Source organism: Lontra canadensis, unplaced genomic scaffold, assembly GCF_010015895.1.
Source record: "Lontra canadensis isolate GAN:19392208 unplaced genomic scaffold, GSC_riverotter_1.0 scaffold94, whole genome shotgun sequence".
NCBI classification, from domain to species: Eukaryota; Metazoa; Chordata; class Mammalia; order Carnivora; family Mustelidae; genus Lontra; species Lontra canadensis.
This window is the reverse complement of record NW_022631088.1, coordinates 3,756,677-3,777,675: the sequence shown is the minus strand read 5'-3', so window position 1 is coordinate 3,777,675 and position 20,999 is coordinate 3,756,677. Positions and strand designations below refer to the sequence as shown.

The 20,999-nt window shown below is 48.3% G+C and overlaps 1 protein-coding gene across 2 annotated transcripts in view; it reads right to left on the bottom strand.

Moving 5' to 3' along the window:
- PDE8A (phosphodiesterase 8A) overlaps positions 1-14,952 on the bottom strand; it is a 145,515-nt gene extending 130,563 nt beyond the window's left edge. For both annotated transcript variants that reach the window (XM_032836978.1, XM_032836979.1), the window contains exon 1: positions 14,738-14,952. In XM_032836978.1, coding sequence (XP_032692869.1) covers positions 14,738-14,926 — 189 coding nt within the window. In that variant the 5' untranslated portion in view covers positions 14,927-14,952. The remainder of the gene's footprint in view (positions 1-14,737) is intronic.
- Positions 14,953-20,999: the final 6,047 nt, after the last annotated feature.

Sequence of the window (20,999 nt, the reverse complement as noted above, 5' to 3'; positions counted from 1 at the left end):
TGTAGCTTCCAACTCCATTTCCCACTAAGAGCATCAGGGAACCTTGGAGAAAAGGCCCAGGTCTAGTCAGGGACAAGGAAGGTATAAGCCAAGCCTGGGACAACTGGTTGTGCTTTCAAAAGATGAACGGAATCATGTCAAAAGAACAAAGAAGGCAATTTGAAGGAGTCCCCAGTGGCCAAAGGTTTTGCCATTTCAGTTCAAAAAAAAATTAAAAAGAAAAAGACTATAATAGATCCAAGCACATCCAACCAATGAAAATCCCTATGTCCACAATTATATTTTATAAAAACAAAAAAAAGTTACAACAACATATTCATTCTCATTTCAGGCAGCAACTCCTCAACAATTAAAATGGTTAATTAAAGGGAAAAATTCACCCTGCCTGTTGTAAGAACTATATTTTATAGTAACCAAATAGCCAATGCCCCAACTGATGAAAGAAACATCCACTTTGTGGAGAACACTAACTACTGCAGGTAGAAATGTAACTAGATTAGGAAACATCACCCATTAACCCGGATCAGAACTGTTACTTTATTTTATTTTTTTAAAAGATTTTATTTATTTGACAGACAGAGACCACAAGCAGGCCGAGAGGCAGGCAGAGAGAGAGAGGAGGAAGCAGGCTCCCCGCGGAGCAGAGAGCCCGATGTGGGGCTCGATCCCAGGACCCGGGGATCATGACCTGAGCCGAAGGCAGAGGCTCTAACCCGCTGAGCCACCCAGGCGCCCCAGAACTGTTACTTTAAATAAGGATTATCAGTTGGTGCCAAAAAAGAGGGGGGTATCCCAGATGACTAGCCTCTGGTGAAATGAACATTCACACAGTGCTGAGGGCCACACAGATCACTTTCGGGTCTTATGAGAGGAACCTTATTCAAGAGGGAGGGCTCAGATTCTCATCACCCTAACCCAGTAGCCAATCTGACCATCCATAACAGTGGGTCAGTCAGATATTCTGTGTCTTCTCACTTGATTCATGGATCATTAATGATGTATTCTAACCCAAAATATGTAACTTCCATCCATTTTAGATACAACTTCTAAGCTGCAAGAAATATAACAGAAAGGAGGATAGCTAAATGATACCACGAGAAAACAGTAAGACAAATCCGGAAGTTAGGACAAAGTGGTCAGTTCTCTATAACAAGTCAGTGTAACAAAAGAACGGGGAGAAAGGGAAGGGATGTGCTAGGTTAAAAAAAAGTAAGGATCATAACAAGCAGATACAATGCAGGGTACAAGCCTGAGATCATAGAGGGTATCAGTGTGGTAAAATGAAAATGTACATATTATTGACTGAAAAAAGTCTACTGCAAAACCATATGCACTTAGAGTGGTTCCTCAAAAAGTTAAAAATAGAATTAGCATATACTTTATCAGCTCTACTTCTGGGTGTATATTTACTCCAAAGAATTGAAAGCGGGAACCTGAAGAGATCTATATGCCCATGTTCATAGCAGCATTATTCACAGTAATCAAAAGGTAGACGCAACCCAAGCGTCCATCCGTGGATGGATGGTCGAACAAAATGTGGCATATGCACACAGTGGAGTGTTACTCAGCCTTAAAAAAACAACGAAATCCTGGCACACGCTACAACATGGATGAATCTCGAAGACATATCAAGTGAAATAAGACAGTCACCAAAGTACAAATACTGTAGGATTCCCCGTGTACCAGGTGCCTAGAGTAATCAAAGCAGAATGGTGGGTACCAGGAACTGGAGGGAGGAGGGATGAGGAGTTGGTTTTTACTGGGCATGAAGTTTCAGGTTTGGAAGATGAAAAGGTTCTAGAGCTAGATGGTGGTGATGCTTGCACAACAATGTGATTGCACTTAATGCCACTGAACCACACACTTACCAACTATTAAAATGGTAAATTCGATGTTATAGTATACTTCATGACAATTAAAAAAAACAGCATTACTACTATATGACCTAATTTTAGTGAAAAAATACACATACATGAACAGAAAAAATCTGGAAAGACACATGCTAAATGATCTCTAAGTGGTGAAAACTGCACTTCGACATTTATCAATGTTCTGCAATACCTGTCCCACCTACTACTTCTGTAGTAAAAGCTGATGTTATGCAAAGGGATCGGGAGGGAGACAAACCATAAGAGACTCTTAATCTCACAAGACAAACTGAGGGTTGCCGGGAGGGGCGGGGGTAAGGAGAGGGTGGTTGGGTTATGGGCACTGGGGAAGGTATGTGCTATGGTGAGTGCTGTGAAATGTGTACGCCTGACAATTCACAGACCTGTACCCCTGGGGCAAATAATACATTATATGTTAGCAAAAGTAATCAATAAAAAAAAAATGAGCACTAAATTTGATTTCATAAAACTATAAAATGTCTATAATTTTTAAAAAACATACCCAATAAAAAAGGAAAAGGCTACAGAAAAAGATCTGCAGTAAGCAGGAAATCAAAACTTAACTCCTGGCGCACCTGGGTGGCTCAGTCATTGAGCATCTGCCTTCAGCTCAGGTCATGATCCCAGGGTCCTGGGACTGAGCCCGCATCGGGCTCCCTGCTCTGCAGGAAGCCTGCTTCTCCCTCTCCCTGTGCTTGTGTTCCCTCTCTCCCGGTCTCTCTCTCTCTCTCTCTCTCTCTCTCTGTGTGTGTCAAATAAATAAAGTCTCTAAAAACAAAACAAAACAAAAAAACTTAACTCCCAAACATACTGAAAAAGCTTATAAATCAAAATTTTTACTCTCTAAAGTCCAAACAGAGAAATGGGTGACAGACTTGAACAGGGAAACACCAACGCAGTTGAAGAGGAAGTTCAAGTATCATTTATTTATTTCATTTATCAATTATTTATCAAGTAAATGAAATAAACTCAAATTAAATTACCAATACCATTCTCTCACAATCAGATTGTTGAAAGTATAAAATGCACTCTCAGATGTTCCTGTGATATTAAAATTATATCACATCTTTATGGAGGGCAATTTAACCCTATGTATCATGTGCTTTTAAAACAGTTACAATACTATGAACCACTGATACAGGAAACACAGATGAATCTCAAAACCAGAATGCTGAGTGAAAGTGTGACATACAAGAGTACATGCTATGGAGTTCCGTGGGGGCGGGGCTTCTGGGATGAGGACCGTGTTTTGTATCTCGACAGAGGCTGGGACCACACAGCTACGTATGCATTTGTCAAAACGCAGCAAATGTACAGTAAGTATTTGTGCATCATTACAGTATGTAAATTCTATCTTAAAAGAAAAAAATACTGAACTCTAATGATATTCATGTTGCAGTGTTTCAGAAAAATGCACTGCTGTTGGCAATTACTTTAAAATGCATCACAGAAAAAGGAGGTGGATGGAAAGAAGGATGGGCAGACGGATATATGGGATAAAGCAAGCACAGTGCTAATGTAAAACGTGCAAATAAATGCTCACCATAAAACTCCTTCAAGAACGCTGTATATTGGGGGCAGCCAGCTGGCTCCTTCCGTAGAGCACGTGACTCTTATTCTCTGGGTCATGAGTTGGAGCCCCACATTAAACATATAGTTACTTTTTAAAAAATGCTGCATAGGGGCACCTGGGTGGCTCAGTGGGTTAAGACTCTGCCTTCGGTTCAGGTCATGATCTTAGGGTCCTGGGATCCAGCCCCACACGGGGCTCTCTGCTCAGTGGGGAGCCTGCTTCTCCTTCCCTCTCTCTCTCTCTGCCTGCCTCTCTGACCACTTGGGATCTGTCAAATAAATAAATATTTTTTTAATGCTGTATAGTTGAGATTTTTCATCACAAAGTGTTAGAAATATGAAAAAAAAATAGTGAAGAGCCATTAGACAAGCCTTCTGCAGTGCTAGAAATGGTCGATCTTCATCTGGATGATGGTGATATGTGGCACAAAAGGGCAAAATTTGTATCAAGCTCTACACTTTTTTTGTACATTTCACTGATTGCAATGTACCTCAAAAAATGTCTTAAATAAACAGCAATTAGAATAGGGCTTTAAAGTGCATATAATTAATAGCCTCAAAAAACAAAAAACCAAAAAACCGAGTATGGTGCAACCAAAACACATGAATAAGCGTAAGGAAGGAACAAAGCACAGGTCTTGAACACAAAACCCATCCAATGGAAGAGCCCGACAGGCTGGAGAGTGGAGGAGACCTTGAGGACTGAGGTGGAGCTACAGGAGTAGCTTCTGCAGCCTTCCACAGCCCTCCCAGACTAGAGCACAGAGACAGGAAAGAAAAGCAGAGACAAAGGAGATTCAGACTGTCTGGATCCCACCGTTTGGATGGAACCACAGAAGGGAAATGAAAACACAGAAGAGAGACATCTGAAGAAATAATAGCTCAATGTTTCCTAGAACTAAAGAACATAACCACTCAAAAAATAGTTTTAATTACACTTATTTGCAGTAATCTACATAGATATAAGGAAACACACCACCATTTTATGAGAAGCTGCTCCTGATTGTGCAATTTCAGTGACTGTGCAACTTAAGTGATCCTTGCTCCTTTCCCTATTTTTCAAGCTGTCTACGATGAATGCTACTTTTACGAGGAAAAGTAAAAGTTTCCTTTTATAAAACAAATCCAGACCCAAAGGACAAGAGAGGCTTTTTTAAAAAACTCCCACCTTGGGGCACCTGGGTGGCTCAGTCGGTTAAGCCTTTGCCTTCGGCTCAGGTCATGATCCCAGAGCCCAGGGATCGAGCCCCACCTGGGGCTCCCTGCTCAGCAGGGACTACCCCCCCCACCGCCCCCACAACTCATGGATGCATGCGCTTTCTCTCCAATGAATAAAATCTTTTAAAATATTAAAAATTTAAAAAAAATAAATAAATAACCCTCACCTCTCCTTTGCCTGGCTTCTGCCCTATGCTGTTATAGTGAATCTGTAAGTGGTCGCTGCAAACTTGGGCAAGTCATTTGACCGCTTTAACTTCTTTAGGTCTTTAATAGGAACAATAAAAACCTTCTTCCTACCTCACAGGAGTTTGGGAAACACCAAATGAGACGATGTATAAAAACAGCACTTGGTAAACCACAGAACACTATACAAATGGGGACATGTTATCACAGTCCTTCTAAGCTGGTAAACCCCAACCTCTGAGTCACCCTCACTGCCCTCGCCCCTCACTCCCCACCCCACGTCTGACCTGCCCCCACCTGCCAGCTTTTCCTTCGCTTGTTCCCCAGCCGTCACACTACATTACCTCTACCTGGCCTCACCCTATGCCTGAACCACGGCCACCGCCCGCTGGGTAGTGCTCCCCCTCCAGCTTTTCCTCACCCCAGCCTCTGCAAAGTTCCTCCTAAAACTTAATCTTCACTAAACAGGTTTACCCCGTAGCTACCCGGCTGGAAATGAAAAGCCTTTGGGAGTTGCAGGAGTTTACAGGACTACAGGGCATTGCATGGAATTCACAAACTCCTCTCCCTGGGTCTTCAGGCCCTCCCTCCTACCTGTGGTCAGGTTCCCCAAATTCTGCAAAACAAGTCAACACCTCTCACCCCCACATACACCCCCCCCACCATTCCCTACCTATCCAGGCCTCCCAGTCTTCCCTAGGCAGGGGTGAGAGGTTTGATCTGGGCTCTCTCTGCATCTTAGGACCAATCCAGACCAGGCTCCTGCCTGTTTTCCACATGCCCTCTCCACCCCTCAGGCGCTAGCCTCACTTCCAGCTCAGACGCCTGCCCCACCTCTCCTGAGAGGGCTGATTGCTCGTGCCCCGAGGCCAGGGCCTGGACAGTCCTCCCACATCCTCTAAACTAGGCACTGGAAATTCATCTGTTAATCATTTTAGTACTTAAACTTTCTTTGCCTACCTGAATTTCATAGCCATTACTTCTTTGGTTTTCTGTGTAGCTTTAGTATCTATGTGTATATGCTATCTATTCCCACATAATATACTGTTTAGCTATTATGCTTTAAAAAGTTATACTTTGTAAATTCTTTTATAACCTCTTTCTCTCAACTTTGAAATTGATCTATGCTGACACCTGAAGCTATAACCCATTCATTTTCAAAGTTGAGAAGTATCCCTTTTCAATATATTTGAATATACCACAACTTATGTATCTACTATATTGCTGATAGATATCTGGGTTTAATAAAAAGGTTGCTATTAGAAGCACTGCTGTTATGAACAGATTTGTATATATTTCTAGTTCACACGTGTGTTTGTAAGAGTGAAACTTCTAGGTCATAGGGTCACACATTCATCTGTACCTGATAATGGCAATTGTTTTCCCAAGTGCATGAATACTTCTACCTATACAGCGTTGAGGACTGCCTCAAAAACCGTCAAGCTTTTAAATGTTTGCAAATTCATGGGTATAAAATGTTATTTCATTGTGGCTTTAATTTGCATTTCCCCAATGAGGTAAACATCTTTTCATGTGTTTATCAGCCATTTGGTTTCCTCTTAAATTGCTGTTTTTCAACTGCGCTTTTTCTTAATTGATGTGCAGTTGTTCTATATATATTCTGGATACTAATCCTTTATTGGTATTATGTGTTATAAATTTCTTCTTCCAGACTATGGCTTTCCTTCCTTTTCACCCTCTTTTGATGAGGAGTACTTTATTTTAAGGTAGTTGAATTTGTCAGCCTTTTCCTTTATGACAAATGGTTTGTGTAACTTGTTTAATAAGCCCTTCCTTACCCAGAGGTCATGAAAGGATTTATATTTCCTTTTCCGAAAAAAATGTTATAAACTTCAAAAAGGAAGTTACATAAGCGATCAATAAGCACATAAAAGGTACTCAAAGTTATTAGCCATCGAGGAAATGCAAGTCAAAACCACAATGAAAAACCACTACATGTCCACCAGGATGGCTAAAATTAGGAAACTGATAACACCAAACAGTGGCAAGGATGTGGGTCCACTGAACTTTTATTATACATTGTTGGCAGGAGTGTGAAATTGTAGAACTGTGTCAGAAAAGGTCAGGCAGCTTCTTAAAAATCTAAACGTACAGCTCTCTGATCAACAACTCCGCTTGGTACTTCCCTAAGAGAAATTAAAACATATGGCCACAAAATAATTTATAGTAGACTATTCGTAGCAGCTTTATTCTTAATTGCCAAAAATTAGAAAAAGCCCTGCTGTTATCCACCGACAAGAGAATGAAGAAGTGGACTGGGATCTATCTAGTCATAACAGAATACTACTTAGCAAGAGAAAACACGCAAATAGCACGTGCAACATACATGAATTACGAAAACATTGAGCTGAGTACAAAGAGTCTTATACAAAAGAATACATATTTTGAGATCTTATTAATATGAAACCTAATAGAGGCAAAAATAATTTAAAATGAATAAAAATCACAACAGTGGCTGCTGGCAGGTGGGGTTAGGAATGGGGAAGGAACATGGAGAACTTTCCGCTGGGGGATGGTGACATTCTGTATCTATTCAGATGGTATACACGTCTGTCAAACAAAAAGGAAACAAATTCTGAACTCTGGTAAGTGACTGGCGAACCGAAGTGTTCAGGAGTTAAGTCCACCGATACCAGGAACTTTGAACTTCGTGCAAAAATAGAACATTGTGAGCGACAATGGGATGGCAAGAGGTGATGAAGCACAGAGCGGAAAATGTTAACCGCAGAATCTAGGTGGGAGGGAGACGGGTACTTTGCTGTATACTTGAAATTTTTCACAATATTAGAGAAAAGACAAAAACATTTTCAAGAGGAAGAAATTGACTTTAAAAAATAAGTGAATATATTGGAGCAAAGTTTGCCTTTGAAGAGAGGTGACTGAAAGAAAAACCTCATTCCTCAGCCGTGCTGGTGCCTTGGAGATTGTAAAACGCTTCTACACAGATTATTTTAAGTGATCCTCACCAAAACCTGGGTATTCTAGTCTCATTTTAGGCTTGAGAAAACCGGGATCGGAATTGGGCAAACACCACACTACCGGTGCTGGATGGAGCCGGACCCAACACGGAGGTCTCTCCCTGGCTCCTCTGTGGTGGTGCAAACACACCTCACTGGGGAGCCACCCCCGCCACCTGCTGCAGGCAAGGCGCTCTGGGCTGTACCCCCGTAGAGCTCGAGGAGCCAAGCAGCTCCCGTCCCCAGCAGCGCATAAGAGAGGGACGCAAGCAGACAGGAAAAAAGCACGAGTTCAACAGACCCAAGGTCTACTTCAAACCTACCGGGCACAAAAGCAAGGGCAAGCCCCACTGCTAGCCTTCTTTGAGGCCATCTTCAGAGTTTAGGGAAATCTGTGACCTTCTTCCGGTCTGTGTGGATGGACAGACTGCACACGGTGCCTGCAGCTAAGAGACTTACCGAAACACTTCTCTGCATGATACGCCACAACTCTTCTTACCAAGCCGAACAAAGTAGAACAGGAGGAGGGGACCCAGGAACATTGCTCAACCCTAATTCGGCCAGAATTGAAGGCAAAAGCTTTAGCAATCACCCCACACAGTAATCACTGACTCCAGGGATTTGGGCTTTTGTGAAAGCACATACAGCACACCCCAATTGTGAAATTTAAACAAGGTAAGCGAGCCCCACGGAAGAGGAATAAAAGCCCGCCCCGCCTTAGAGACTGGTGTCTATGCAGGCATTCACGGAGTGTGCTAACCGCTTTGGGAACTGTAAGGAATCCAGGACATAGTCCTTGTCCTCAAGAGGCCTCTAATCCCGCAGGAGGCTCCCGTCAGATCTCCTAGGCCTGCAAGGGCTACAGGGGAAGATCCTAAGAGCAGAGAAAAGAGAGAGCAAGTACAACCAGGGGCTCAAGAAAGGCTAGGCCTTGAAGAGGCACACATGCAGAGCTGGGGTAGGGGGTGTCGTGCTCTGGGCAAAGGCTGATGGGAAGAACTAGCCCCAAGGGGCCTTCTGGCCAAAGAAGGCTACCTGAAGCCTGGGCAGGAGGAAGGGAGAGCGAAAAGGACTCCTGAGGGAGGCCTGCCAACTTGTGTCAGAGCAAAGAGAACAAATGTGAGAGCCTCACAGATGCCTGACTTCAGTTCACAGGGGCAGGGCCAAAGATGGATGCAACTCTCCAAACTCGGGAAGCTCCAGCAGGGCTGGAACCAACTCCCCCAGCAAGCCATGACTTAACAAAGTCCTGACAATGTGGATTCAGGATACCTGCTCAAAAGCCAGGTGCACCTGCGGCACCTGCAACCCAGTGGCCGGCCAAAGGATGGGAAATGCAGTGGAGACAGGGAGTTAAAAGAACAGTCCAGGAGCAACGGGTTTGAATACGGTTTTAGCGGTGAGCGTGGGTGAGCTTCTAACCTGCGGTGCCTTATCTGCAAAATGGAAATGACACCAGTCATCTCACAGAGTTGTAAGGACTTGATGAGATAATATCTGTAAGACATTCGGGCACGGTGCCCGCAACATCAAAAGCATCCCAGAAATGGTGGCTATGATGAATACGGATAGTCTGCACTCCAGGAACCTCTCTGTGTTGAGAAACCAGGCTGAAGCCACTGACCTTGGACAAGATCAAGAGATTACTCATGCTCTAAGCAACTTCGCCCTCTCTTCTTTGATTTTTAATTTTAATTTTTTAAAAGTTCTGTTCTGGGGCACCTGGGTGGCTCAGTGGGTTAAAGCCTCTGCCTTCGGCTCAGGTCATGGTCCCAGGGTCCTGGGATCGAGCCCTGCATCGGGCTCTCTGCTCAGCGGGGAGCCTGCTTCCTCCTCTCTCTCTGCCTGCCTCTCTGCCTGCTTGTGATCTCTGTCAAATAAATAAATAAAATCTTAAAAAAAAAAAAGTTCTGTGCTTTAAGGCATTTTAGGTTATTCTGAGACATCTGCCTCACCCTGTAGACTCACATCATGAAACTTCCCCTATTAAAGAGCCCACCCCAAGTGGGCAAGCTGTAGAAAGGGAAAAAAACCAGTGTCATAAGCCATTTCACAGGAAACATTTGTGTCAGAAGGGACCACAGGCCTCATTCCAACCATCACTTCAGCAAGGAGGGTCTGGGCTAGCCCAGCACACGTCTGTGCTGATAGAGTTGTGATACTCAAAACATCTCTCTGAAGAACCACACTTCATGTTAAGATGGTAATGATATTAAGCACTAAAATGATACAGAATATAAATGCAAAGTATTTTTTTTATATAAGAATTAAGAAAATGAAAAAGCAGGATCTACAGAGGTAAATTATAGTCTCGTATTTCAGGAAGAGAAAGGTCTCATTTTGTAAACTACACTTTCAGAAGGAAACTTTCAATAGTTCCATAATCTACCCAGAGTCAATGACCCCTAGTTGGGGGGGTGGGAGGATCAGACAGGTCAGAGAAAAATTTGCTTTAGTTAACGGAAATATAAAAATTTGATTGGCCCACTCTGTACATTAAAAGCAAGCAAGAAATTTTATTTCATAGCTAAGAAACACCAAGAAACCACTAAACTTTGGGGGACATCAAGCTGGTTAGTTCGGCCAGTTTTGAGGAGGAAGGGAAGAAAAGGAAGGAGGTAAAAAATAAGAGAAAATTGGGAGAAGAGAATGGCAGAAGCAAAGGCGAGCGACAGGATGGGGTAGGCATGAGTGGATTCTGAGCGCTCAGGCCGGGAGCCCTCAGTGAGAGGTCAGAGCGTGGCCCGCTATCACCTGTCACCTGTTATGCCCTGCCCGTCCAGCTGCACTAATTAATCCTTCAGTCTTTGGAGGAAAATCTACTCTGCTCACCAGGCTAGAACTCTATTATTCCCTAGTATAAATGCTCTGAAAGGGCAATAACCAGAGATTTCCACAAAACCAGATCTAACCCTCCAGCCTCCACTCCAGTTAAAACTGGTTTCTACTTCCTTTCTATGGGCTGGGTGGATTTTCCACTTCTCCAGCCCGGCTCACACAATTCTCTAATTCGACAGATGTCTGTGGAAGGCCCACTATGTGGTGGGGGGATGCAGCAGTGAATGAAACAGAGTTGAGTACAGCCTCACAGAGCTATTTAATGACAAATGGGGGGGGATCACAGCAATGCACTGGGTGTGTGCACAAAGGAGGGAGGGCCCACAGGCTCTCCTCTGACACTCCTGCCTCCACACTCAAATCTTTCAAGGGCAACTCAAGTCCAAGTTAAGGAAAGAGAAGACCCAGTAAATCCAGACTGACAAGAAAATATTGAAATGTTACAGTTAAAGCTCAAGCTGATTAAAAACAAAACTCTAAGTGTTCGAACTGAACACAGCATTCATTATCTGTAAGCACACAGACTATAACTCCTGAAATGAATAAACAGAACACTTTTAGTAACACTCGAGCGAGTTCATATACGATGACCCAGCCTAATGTATTACAAGATCCTGAAATACCTTTGGAATCATTAAGAAGCAAATTATGTTTATTGTGTTCTACTGTTAAGTATATTTCTTGTACTTTGAATATTGGTATCTCATGTTAGGAATCATGTCCTAACATGCGGCCTAAGATATAACTCTATAAAAAGGCTCCATAATCGAACAAGTCTGGGAAATGCTGCACTCTCTAAACACCATTTGGAGAGTCACAGTATATTTTAGGAAATTAAGTTTTCTGACAAATCCTGCATAAAAGAAATCTGCCAAACTTAGTCTGAGCCAGTATTTCCCAAACTTATTTGGACATGGCTCCTTTTTTCATTTAATACTTAATAACAGTCAACAAGTTGCTTCAAGGAACACACACGGGATACACTGCAGTGTAGGGGGAAACACTAATTAATCTGAAAATGCAATTATCAATCTCCCAAACATTTTGATGAACTAGTGTTTTCTATATGTACTATCAAAATACAAAAACTTGCCCAATGAATTTCTTTTTGAAATCCATTGAGTGATATGCTGATTTATTGTATTTTTAAGAAGAAATTTTTAAAAATTTTTTAAACATTTATTTATTTGAGAGGGGCAGGAGAAGAGGGAGAAGCAGGCTCCCTGCTGAGCAAGGAGCCCCATGTGGGGCTACATCCCAGGACTCTAGGATCATGACCTAAGCCGAAGGCAGATGCTTAACTGACTGAGCCACCCAGGCACCCCAAGAAGAAATAATTCTTAATAAACTAAAATTGGATCTTGGTATATTAGTATTCAATACTTGAACTGAATTGAATACAATTCAATTCTTGGCATATCAGAATTCAAGTTAATTAAATAATTTGATTTTGCTAAATCGCTGGACATGTATCGTCTCTAAACACGTATTTTTAGATTTCTGAAATGTATTTGATAATTTTAAAAGATTCATTCCCTTAGGGTGCCTGGCTGGCTCATTTGATGGAACATGCAGCTCTGATCTGGAGATTTTAAGCTGGAGCCCCCACACTGGGTGTGCAGATTACTTAAAAATAAAATATTTTTAAAAAGAAGAAAAAAAGGGCGCCTGGGTGGCTCAGATGGTTGAGCACCTGCTTTCAGCTCAGGTTATGATCCTGGGGTCCCGGGACTGAGTCCCACATGGGGCTCCCTATTTGGCAGGGGGTCTGCTTCTCCCTCTACCCATCACCCTTCTCTCTTTTCTCTCTCTCTCAAATAATAAAATCTTTAAAAAAATAAAAAAGCGGGGCGCCTGGGTGGATCAGTGGGTTAAAGCCTCTGCCTTCGGCTCAGGTCATGATCCCAGGGTCCTGGGATCGAGCCCCATATCGGGCTCTCTGCTCGGCAGGGAGCCTGCTTCCTCCTCTCTCTCTCTCTGCCTGCCTCTCTGCCTACTTGTGATCTCTGTCAAATAAATAAATAAAATCTTTAAAAAAAAAAGCTAAAAAAATTAAAAATGAAAAGAAACGACTCCTTCCCTTAAAGAAAGAATAGCTTTAAAAATGCTGAAATTTACCTCTGCCCTATTACCGGAGATGCCCACATACAAGTATCTGTCACTGAGATCCGGTATCAACACGGACAATATGTAACTAACAAGCATTTCTGTGGCTGTGGTGTTGTTATTTGACTTCTCCTCTGGAAATACTAATATTACCTTAAAGCCTATATTGGAGGTTTTATGGGGTAAAATTCCAGTGACTGAAAAGTTTCATCCTTCAGTTAATAAAGAGCCAAATTCAGCAAACGTTTATTTAGCAGCTACTATATGTGTGCCAATGCATTAAAGACTGTAAATAATGAATGTCTTTTTCTGTGCCCCAACTCAAGACAATGGGCTGACAATGGGACAGAATATGTAAGACTCTCAAAAACTCAGGGGCTCTACAAACACCACGGATAGCAGAGGAACAAGCTGCTGCACCAGAGATGCTTATAAGACAGGGAGGTTAATTTTAGGACACGGACACCACCACAAAAAGGCAAGACACAGGGCCTCTTTCTAAAACGGCTAATTTGGGGACCTAAAAGTTCATTATTAGTTAGTGACAGAGAACCAATATTAGACATGGGTCAAAAACCTGAAAGCTGTTAACACTTCCATATTCAACTTCACCGTGTGATGATTTTTTAAAGCCAATTAGATAGGCTTAATGTCTAAGCACTACACTGACATTAGGAACAGCTGGGATTCAGTCTAAAACCATCACAGGTTTCTTCAAGAATCCGCAAAAGGAATCCAACTTCTGATCATCACAACAAAGTTAGATTTTCACCTGGGTATTGAGGGGTGGGGAAGTCACTTCATCTAGGTTACCCTCTTTTACACTTTCCTAAAGAAAAGGCGTCATGGATGACTGCTAGAAATTTAACACAGAAACTGAACAAATGGTATCAAACTTGGGAGGTCTAGCAAACCCCAGTAAGCCAGAAAATCCAAACAATTTTACAAATGACTTTTTAAAAAAGCAGCAGCAACGAGAGGGATGATCAACAATCCGAGGCCACGCACACCAGAATTTTTTTTTTTCTAGTTTAACAAAACATAAACGCATGAAATCCAGCTCTACAATTTCAAATCAGAGAACTGGAAAGTTGTTGCTGTGTGCCTGAATGAACACCTTTCCCTTTTACTCCCCCCACCATTATCCTCCCTTTAGGAAATCTTAACGAAGCTTAAGCCCGGAAACTTTCACAAAACGTACGCCAAGGCGATGCGCGCTGGACAAGACACCCAACGGTGAAAAGCAGCCACAAAACCTCCCGGTCAAACTACTTAATAAAAAATTAACTTTGTTCTGCTGAATGCTTCAAAAAACGCGGTTCTGATGGTCTTTTCTCATAACATATGCTTTAAATACAACACGTATGGCAATAACCGTGAACCTCAAGTCCATGTGCAATGGAGCAGAGCGGATGGGGCTTCAGATTACGTTTTAATAGTCCCAGAGAAACTGGGGAACTGCGACCGCATGCGCGTGCAAAGCCGACGGAGGGAGAACAAAACAGGGTGGTAGGATCCAGCGCCCCGGCTTCCCCGGGCTGGCCGCCCTTCCCTTTCCATCATGAGAACCCAAAGAACAAAGTTCACGCGGATCTAACGTTTCGGGGGCGCGCCACAGTACCCTGGGGGTTCCCTGCTCTTGGGGAGGGAAATGACTCGAGCGCCCCCGGGCAAGTGCGCCGCGGGCCCCGTCGGATGGGTCCCGGGAACCGACACCGCGACTCGCAGGGCGTCCCGCTCGCAGCCCCACCGACGAGGGTCGGAGGACGCGCGGCTCAGGCTTCCCTCGGGCCGCTGTCCCGGCAGGCGGGCGCCGGCGCCCCGTCAAAGCCACCCGAAACCCGGCGAGAGGGCAGCGCCGCCCGCGAAGGAGCCCCACCCGGCCCGGCCCGGGTTTCGCCGCGGACCGCAAGCCCCCGAGCCCCGGCCGCCCGCCCGGCACCCCTTTACCTTCCTGCCGCTGCCGTCGCGAGGCTCGGGCTCCGCGAGGCCGGCGCCGCGGGTCGCGGGCGAGGCGGTGGTCTTCGGGCCGGCGGGCGGCGGCGGCGGCGCGGCGGCTCCCGGCGCGTCCTCGGCCTCCTTGCCGCCGTGGTACACCGCCCGGCCCTCGGAAATGTGGATGCTCGGGGCGCAGCCCATGCTGGCGGCGGCGCGCGGACACGCTGGCGGGCAGCCGCGATCCGGTCAGCAAACGGCCCGCCCGGCGCCTCGGGGCCGCCGCGGGCGCCGTGTCATCGCCGCCTGGGCGGGCGGGCGGCGGCGGCGGCGAGCGCGGGTCTCGCGTCAGGAAGTGCGGCCGCCCCTTTTATCGCGGTGCGGGCGCGGCGGCGGCGGCGGCGCTGGGGAGGGGGCGCTGGGGCGGGCGGCGCGCCGCGGCCGCCCCTCCGAACATGCCCTTCCTGAGGCGGGAGCCGCCGGCCGCCTCCCTCACATCGCCGCGCTCGCCTGGCCGCGCCGCGCTTCCGGGGAATTTCGGGGGAGGAGATTTACGCTCTCCCCACCCGGGCGCAGGCAAGTCCGCGCCGCGCGAGCGACGCCGCCCTGGCCGCGGGGCGGCGCGACCCCCGGGGGAGGTGCGCTCCCCGCCGCGCCCGCAGCCGCCTCCCCGGGCCCGCAGCCCGCGCCGCTCCGCCTGCTGGGCCGCCGCCCCGCGAAGAAACGCCCCTGGCCCGAGCGCCGGCGGCGGGGAAGGCCGGCCTAGACGCTACTGCCGTTGAGGGGTGGGGGGTCGGTGGGCGCCCGTTGGGGCGGCGAGGCCACAGCCCGCCGGGTGGGGACGGAGCCGCCGGCTCAGGCCGGGTCTGGGGCCGCGCCGTCGAGAAGCGCAGAAGCGGCTGCGGTCTCGGGGGAGCTGCTGGCGGCGCGGCTCCCGCTCTGCGCTCCGGGCCGGGTCTTGCCGGCAGCACGCCGCGCCCAGCCCCCAGCGGTGACCTCCAGCGGGTGCTGGCGTCAATGCAAAGCAGCTGGGGCGCCCGCCGCCACCTCCCGGCGCCGCCGAAGACTGGGCATGCGCGGCCACGACGGCGGGGAGGAGGGAATGGACTCGCCCAGGGACACACAGCCGCCTCGGGCCGGAGGCCGCAAAAATCCGGACCGCTGGGTTCGAATCCCGGGTCCGTAGTTCAGCCGCTGCGTGATTTGGGTTACTCTCTCTGAGCCTCTCATTCATGAACGACGCCGGCGGACCTCCGTTTGGGGTACTGGCCGCAGGGCAAGGAGCGCACCCGCGCTCCGGGTCCCGGGCGAGTGGGCTCCGGGAGTTACCAACCGGGCCGCAGTGCCCCGTGCGCTCCCTCGCGCGCCACGACCTGGAACGCCAACGCCAGGCTGCCCAGGTGACCCGGCGCGGCAGCGCGGAAGAGCCCTGCTCGAGGCAGGCGGGGGCGCTGCCCTCCTCTCACCTGGAGCCCGGGGCCCCAGAGGCTCCTTGCCCGCGGCCACAGCGCGGCGTCCGCCTGCGAAGTGGGGCCTGGGAGGCTGCTAGACGCGGTCAGAACCGCACCCCCCCCCCCACACACACACCAGCAGCTCGCTGTGCGACCTTGGACGAGTCACGCAGCCTCTCTGTGCCTGAGGCTCCAGCCCCAGTCAGATGGAGGACGATGTCCCTGCGTGTCCACCGCATACCCCCCAAGCGGCCCACCTCGAGCCAGCCCGCACTCCCGCCTTTCTTGCAACTCCCGGTACGGGGAGACCCCGGCGAGGCCGACCCCTCCTTTCCTCTCCGGCCGTCCACACCTTTCCTAACTCGGCCCTTCAGCGACCCTGAGATGCCGCCGCTCGCGCCTCGGGCGGGCTACTGTGAAGGCCCGGAGGTGAACTTTGGACTGGAGTCCCCGCCCTGGCGCTGGGACTGCGGCACCGGCTCAGGGGCCGGCTCGCCTGTGCGGCCGGAGCGCCGGGAAGCAGCCTCGGCGCCGCTCCAGCCGCAATCTTCCGGGCCCGAGGTGCCCACCGGGCGGTTTCCAGACAGCGGGGAGCGGAAAGGCAGGGTAACCCGAGAGCGCCTGGGTGCTATTCGCCCTCTTTACTAGTCGAACTGGCCCAAACCACTGGCACGTGACTCCATTATCAAGTTTAAGCACGTTAAGCAGTAATTACATTTACGCCTCCCTACCTTATAAAAGTACCACCAGCTCAATGATGATGTCTTGAAAGACACAGGAAAAGATTCTCATAATCACCCGTTATTCCACCTAAATTGTGGAGAGTTTACTGCCTTTGTTCTGCAGATTTTAGAAGGCAATTTTCAGGGCAGAATCTGGACCCTTCTAAATAAAGACTTATTCATGAAGAAAACGCTTTGAACCACCAGAGTGCATGAAAGTCTATCGCGTGTCCTCTGTCCTCCCCGCCCCGCCAAGAAGTCAGGCCTTGATGACTCTGGGCATTGACCTTGCCCTCTTCAGTTCCAGGCTGTTCCAACTCTCACTGGTCCCTCCCTTCGCAGGCAGCACCTCCGTGTCCTGGCCTTTCCTTGGAAATCCTTGAGCCCTGAGCTAATTAGGGAGGTGCGGTTGCTTTGCCCTGCCCCGGCCCTGCTGCCTCCCCTGGCTGCCTGTGCCTTAGCAAGCTGGTCATTTACCCTCTCTGTTCCCAGAGACTTGCTGGGGAGCAGCGTTCACTGACTTCCAGCTCTGCAATTTGGGGACCCTAGACTTAGAGACTCGAAAGCTAAAAAAGATGCAGGAGCAGACAGGAAAGGAGTCATCTGCCTTCTTCTGGGGTTACAGAGAGCAAACCCCACTCACTTTTTTCCACACCCAGGAACTCAGCCTGAGATGCTCCAGGAAGTCACAGCCTGCCCCCCTCAGCTTCAAGCCCTTAACGTTAATTCCACCCTGCCCCCACCGTGCCCCAGCCATAACCTGCACCCCGAGGTCCCTGAACTCTTCACCCTATGAAACCCATCCCCTCAGGCCTCGGCTGCAGAAGTCACGCAGACTTCACTGGCATGTGCCACCCACCGGTTCACCCAGACCTCCCAGGCCCCTACAAAGAATCCCGCACTGGGACATATCCAAGGAGTTCCTTTACAATCCGCATCCTGCTGGAGGAGACAGACTCTCCACCATGCCCAATCCACTCCACCCAGCATCCCCCCCCCTGCAACCCCAGGTGGAGCGGCTGGACCCCCACAAGGCTCAGCGTTGTAGCTAAATGTCTGCTTCAGTTCTTATTTCTAGGGTCAGCATAAGGTCAGTGGGGCTGGGAAAGAAGACAAACCAAGGGGTAGATGCCGGGCCCCAGCCTCTCCCTCTACCGCAGTCATTCCCAGGAGACCTCGTGGTGCTCACAGCCCACCTCCCCCGAAGGGTGTCCATTAGAGACAGGAGGACATGGGTTCCTACACAGCTTTGTGTATCTAACACCAGAATCTACTTGGTCCCCTCACCTCTTCCACTAAAGCTGATCCTTCCTAAGTCAGTTCTCCCTCCTGGTTTTACTGCCTTTTGCACCCAGGGGTGAGCACTTCAAAGATTGTGCAGTGGACACCCAGTTCCCTACTCTTCCCCTTGCCTTTCCCATTGAAAGCAAATGGGAGAGCTCCTGCGCCCTGGGGTCTGAATCCCAGCACTGACCTGTGTCCCCTTTCAAGAGCTGCTTTCCTCCCTTGTGAATGCAGTATTTATGGTATCTCTCTCACCGGGATGAAAGACACTAACCGAAGTCAAATGGCCAGAATGACTACTGAGCCCAGCCCAGGTGCCTTCCGTAGCTCCCCGCCTTCTCCCAGGGCCATTCAGCACCACCTTCCTCCAGGCCTACCGCAGCCTGCTGGAAGCCTCTGGAGGACACGAAATCACCAGGAGGATTGACACCCCTACCAATCTGTGCATCAGACTTCATCACGATAATTTCTCTTTCAAAACTTTGTATCATGTGACTTTTTAAAAACGTCATTTTAAAATTACACATTCTATAATTTACACATGAATACATGGTGGGAAAATAGTTTTGAAAAATCAAATGAAGCAGGAGTATATAAGTGTTCAGAGCCAAAGGAAAGTCTTCCTCCCGCGCCCCCATTGCTCCCCTATTGCTAATAGTTTGGACCACATGCTTCCCAACCTGTCCCTATGTTAAATGTAATATATTACACACACATACACACACGCACACACACACACACACACACACACACGCAGAGCTGTTATAGTGTCACAAACAGAGCTGCACTGAATATCCTTGAATATATTTTTTTCTGTAGGATGGACTCCATAAGGTTGAATTGTTTGGTCAAAAGCTATGTCCCACACTATGCCAGCTCCAGAAGGGATGAAAACATAGAAAGAGGGGCGCCTGGGCGGCTCAGTCGATTATGCATCTGCCTTCGGCTCATGGTCTCAGGGTCCTGGGATCCAGCTCCGCGTGGGGCTCCCTGCTCAGCGGGGAGTCTGCTTCTCCCTCTCCCTCTCCCTGCTCATGCTCATTCTTGTGCTCTCTCTCTCTCTCAAACAAATAAATAAAATCTTTAAGAAAGAAAAGAAAAATAAAGAAAAGAAAAGAAAAACATAGGAAGAGCCCAGCCACGGATGAAGGACTGAGAAGAGGAACTCCCTGGATACCCCCTGTGCCACTGGATAAGGGGGGGCACCCAGCCAGCCCCAGATGTAAGGCCTCTCCTGGACATCTTCTCCAGACTCACAGGCCTCCTTATCTTTCTCTCTCTTCGTACACCCACACCTTCAGTAAAGTATATTTTATTGTTTCAGCTTTTCTCAGATAAGGGAGAAACTCTTGGGCCAGAACTGTTAGGAGGGAGGAGCGCCCCCTAGAGGCCATAATAGTGGAAGGCTAAGCCCCTAGGACACCGTTCTCTACATCCAGAAATCAGGTGTGCACCTGCATTTCTCTCCTATTTGGCTCCAGACCTTCGTACTTGTAGTTCACCCAGAGTCTGGGATTAACAACCTAATGTTGACTCCCTTCCTCAAAATGACCCGGAATCTCAGGCTTCTTGGTTTCCAACAAAGGGCTCTGTCCCCAGTACCCACATGCCCCTTGTGCCCTGTCCCTTGGCTCTGTCCATCCTTTCCCACTAGGCAAGGGGGTCAGATCCTTTCCCACCGACTGGATAAAGTCCAGAATTTTAACACTGACAAATTTTATTGTAAATATCAGAAACCCAACTCCACCTAGCTTAACAAAAGTAGGTACTTATTGGTTAATTTCTTCAAAAGACAGGAAGGGCAAGGGGAGCTCAGCGTCAGAGACACAGATACCAGACCCAGATGTCACCAGGACCGGCTCTCGATCCTGATACCTTGACCTTCCAGACAACATTTGCTATGATGCTGGAGCCGTGGCTCAGGAACCCTGGCTTCCATTTTCACAGCCCCATAACTACCCTGTTGGTGTCCACAGCACCATGAAAGTTCCTTGCCCCAAGTTCCTAATACGGAGTGTCCCAGGGGTCCTTCCCTACTTCCAGGGCTGTGCATCACAGGGCCCCATGCTTAGAAAGCCCCCCCCCACTCTTGGTTTAATGCTCAGCTGTCACCATCTTAGTAACTGTTGAGCAAAGATCCCCACATTTTCACTTTGCACTGGGTCCCATGGCCACCCAAAAGCGCACTTCTAAAAAGTGCACTTTTGGGCTGCCTAGGTGGCTCAGTAAGTTAAGCATCCAACTCTTGGTTTTAGTCAGGTTGTGATCTCAGGGTCTTGAGATCGAACCCTACGTCAGGCTCCCTGCTCAGCAGGGAGTCTGCTTCTCTCTCTCTCCCTTTGCCATTCCCCTACTTGTGCTTGCTCTCTCTCTCTCACTCTCTCTCTCGCTCTCTCACAAATAAATCAATCTTTTTTTTTTTAAGTGCACTTTTCAGGTGTGTGTAGAGGAGGGAAGCATGGGGGAGTCTGTGGAAGACTGTGGTGCCCCAGGGGACATTCACAGACTCTGCTCCTGCAGCCCATGTCATTAGGTTGGAGTGTCAGACCTCGCCTGCCACGGCTCTGAGCCCAGTGGGCACCGCCTTCCCCACCACCTCCTGGCTCAGGCCTGGGCATCCCTCTGCCACCTCTGTGGGTGGGACAGACCTCAAAGACCATCTCCTCAGGAAGTGGGCAAGTGGAGGGTGAGGTGATGGCTGAGGTCACTCAACAGAGCAGCCCCAAGGTCCTCCAGCTCTGGGTCTTTCCCTGGGGGAGGGGGTAGGAGCTGCTCACCCCAACTTATCCAGCCTCCCAACCGCCAGCCTGAGGCTCTCGG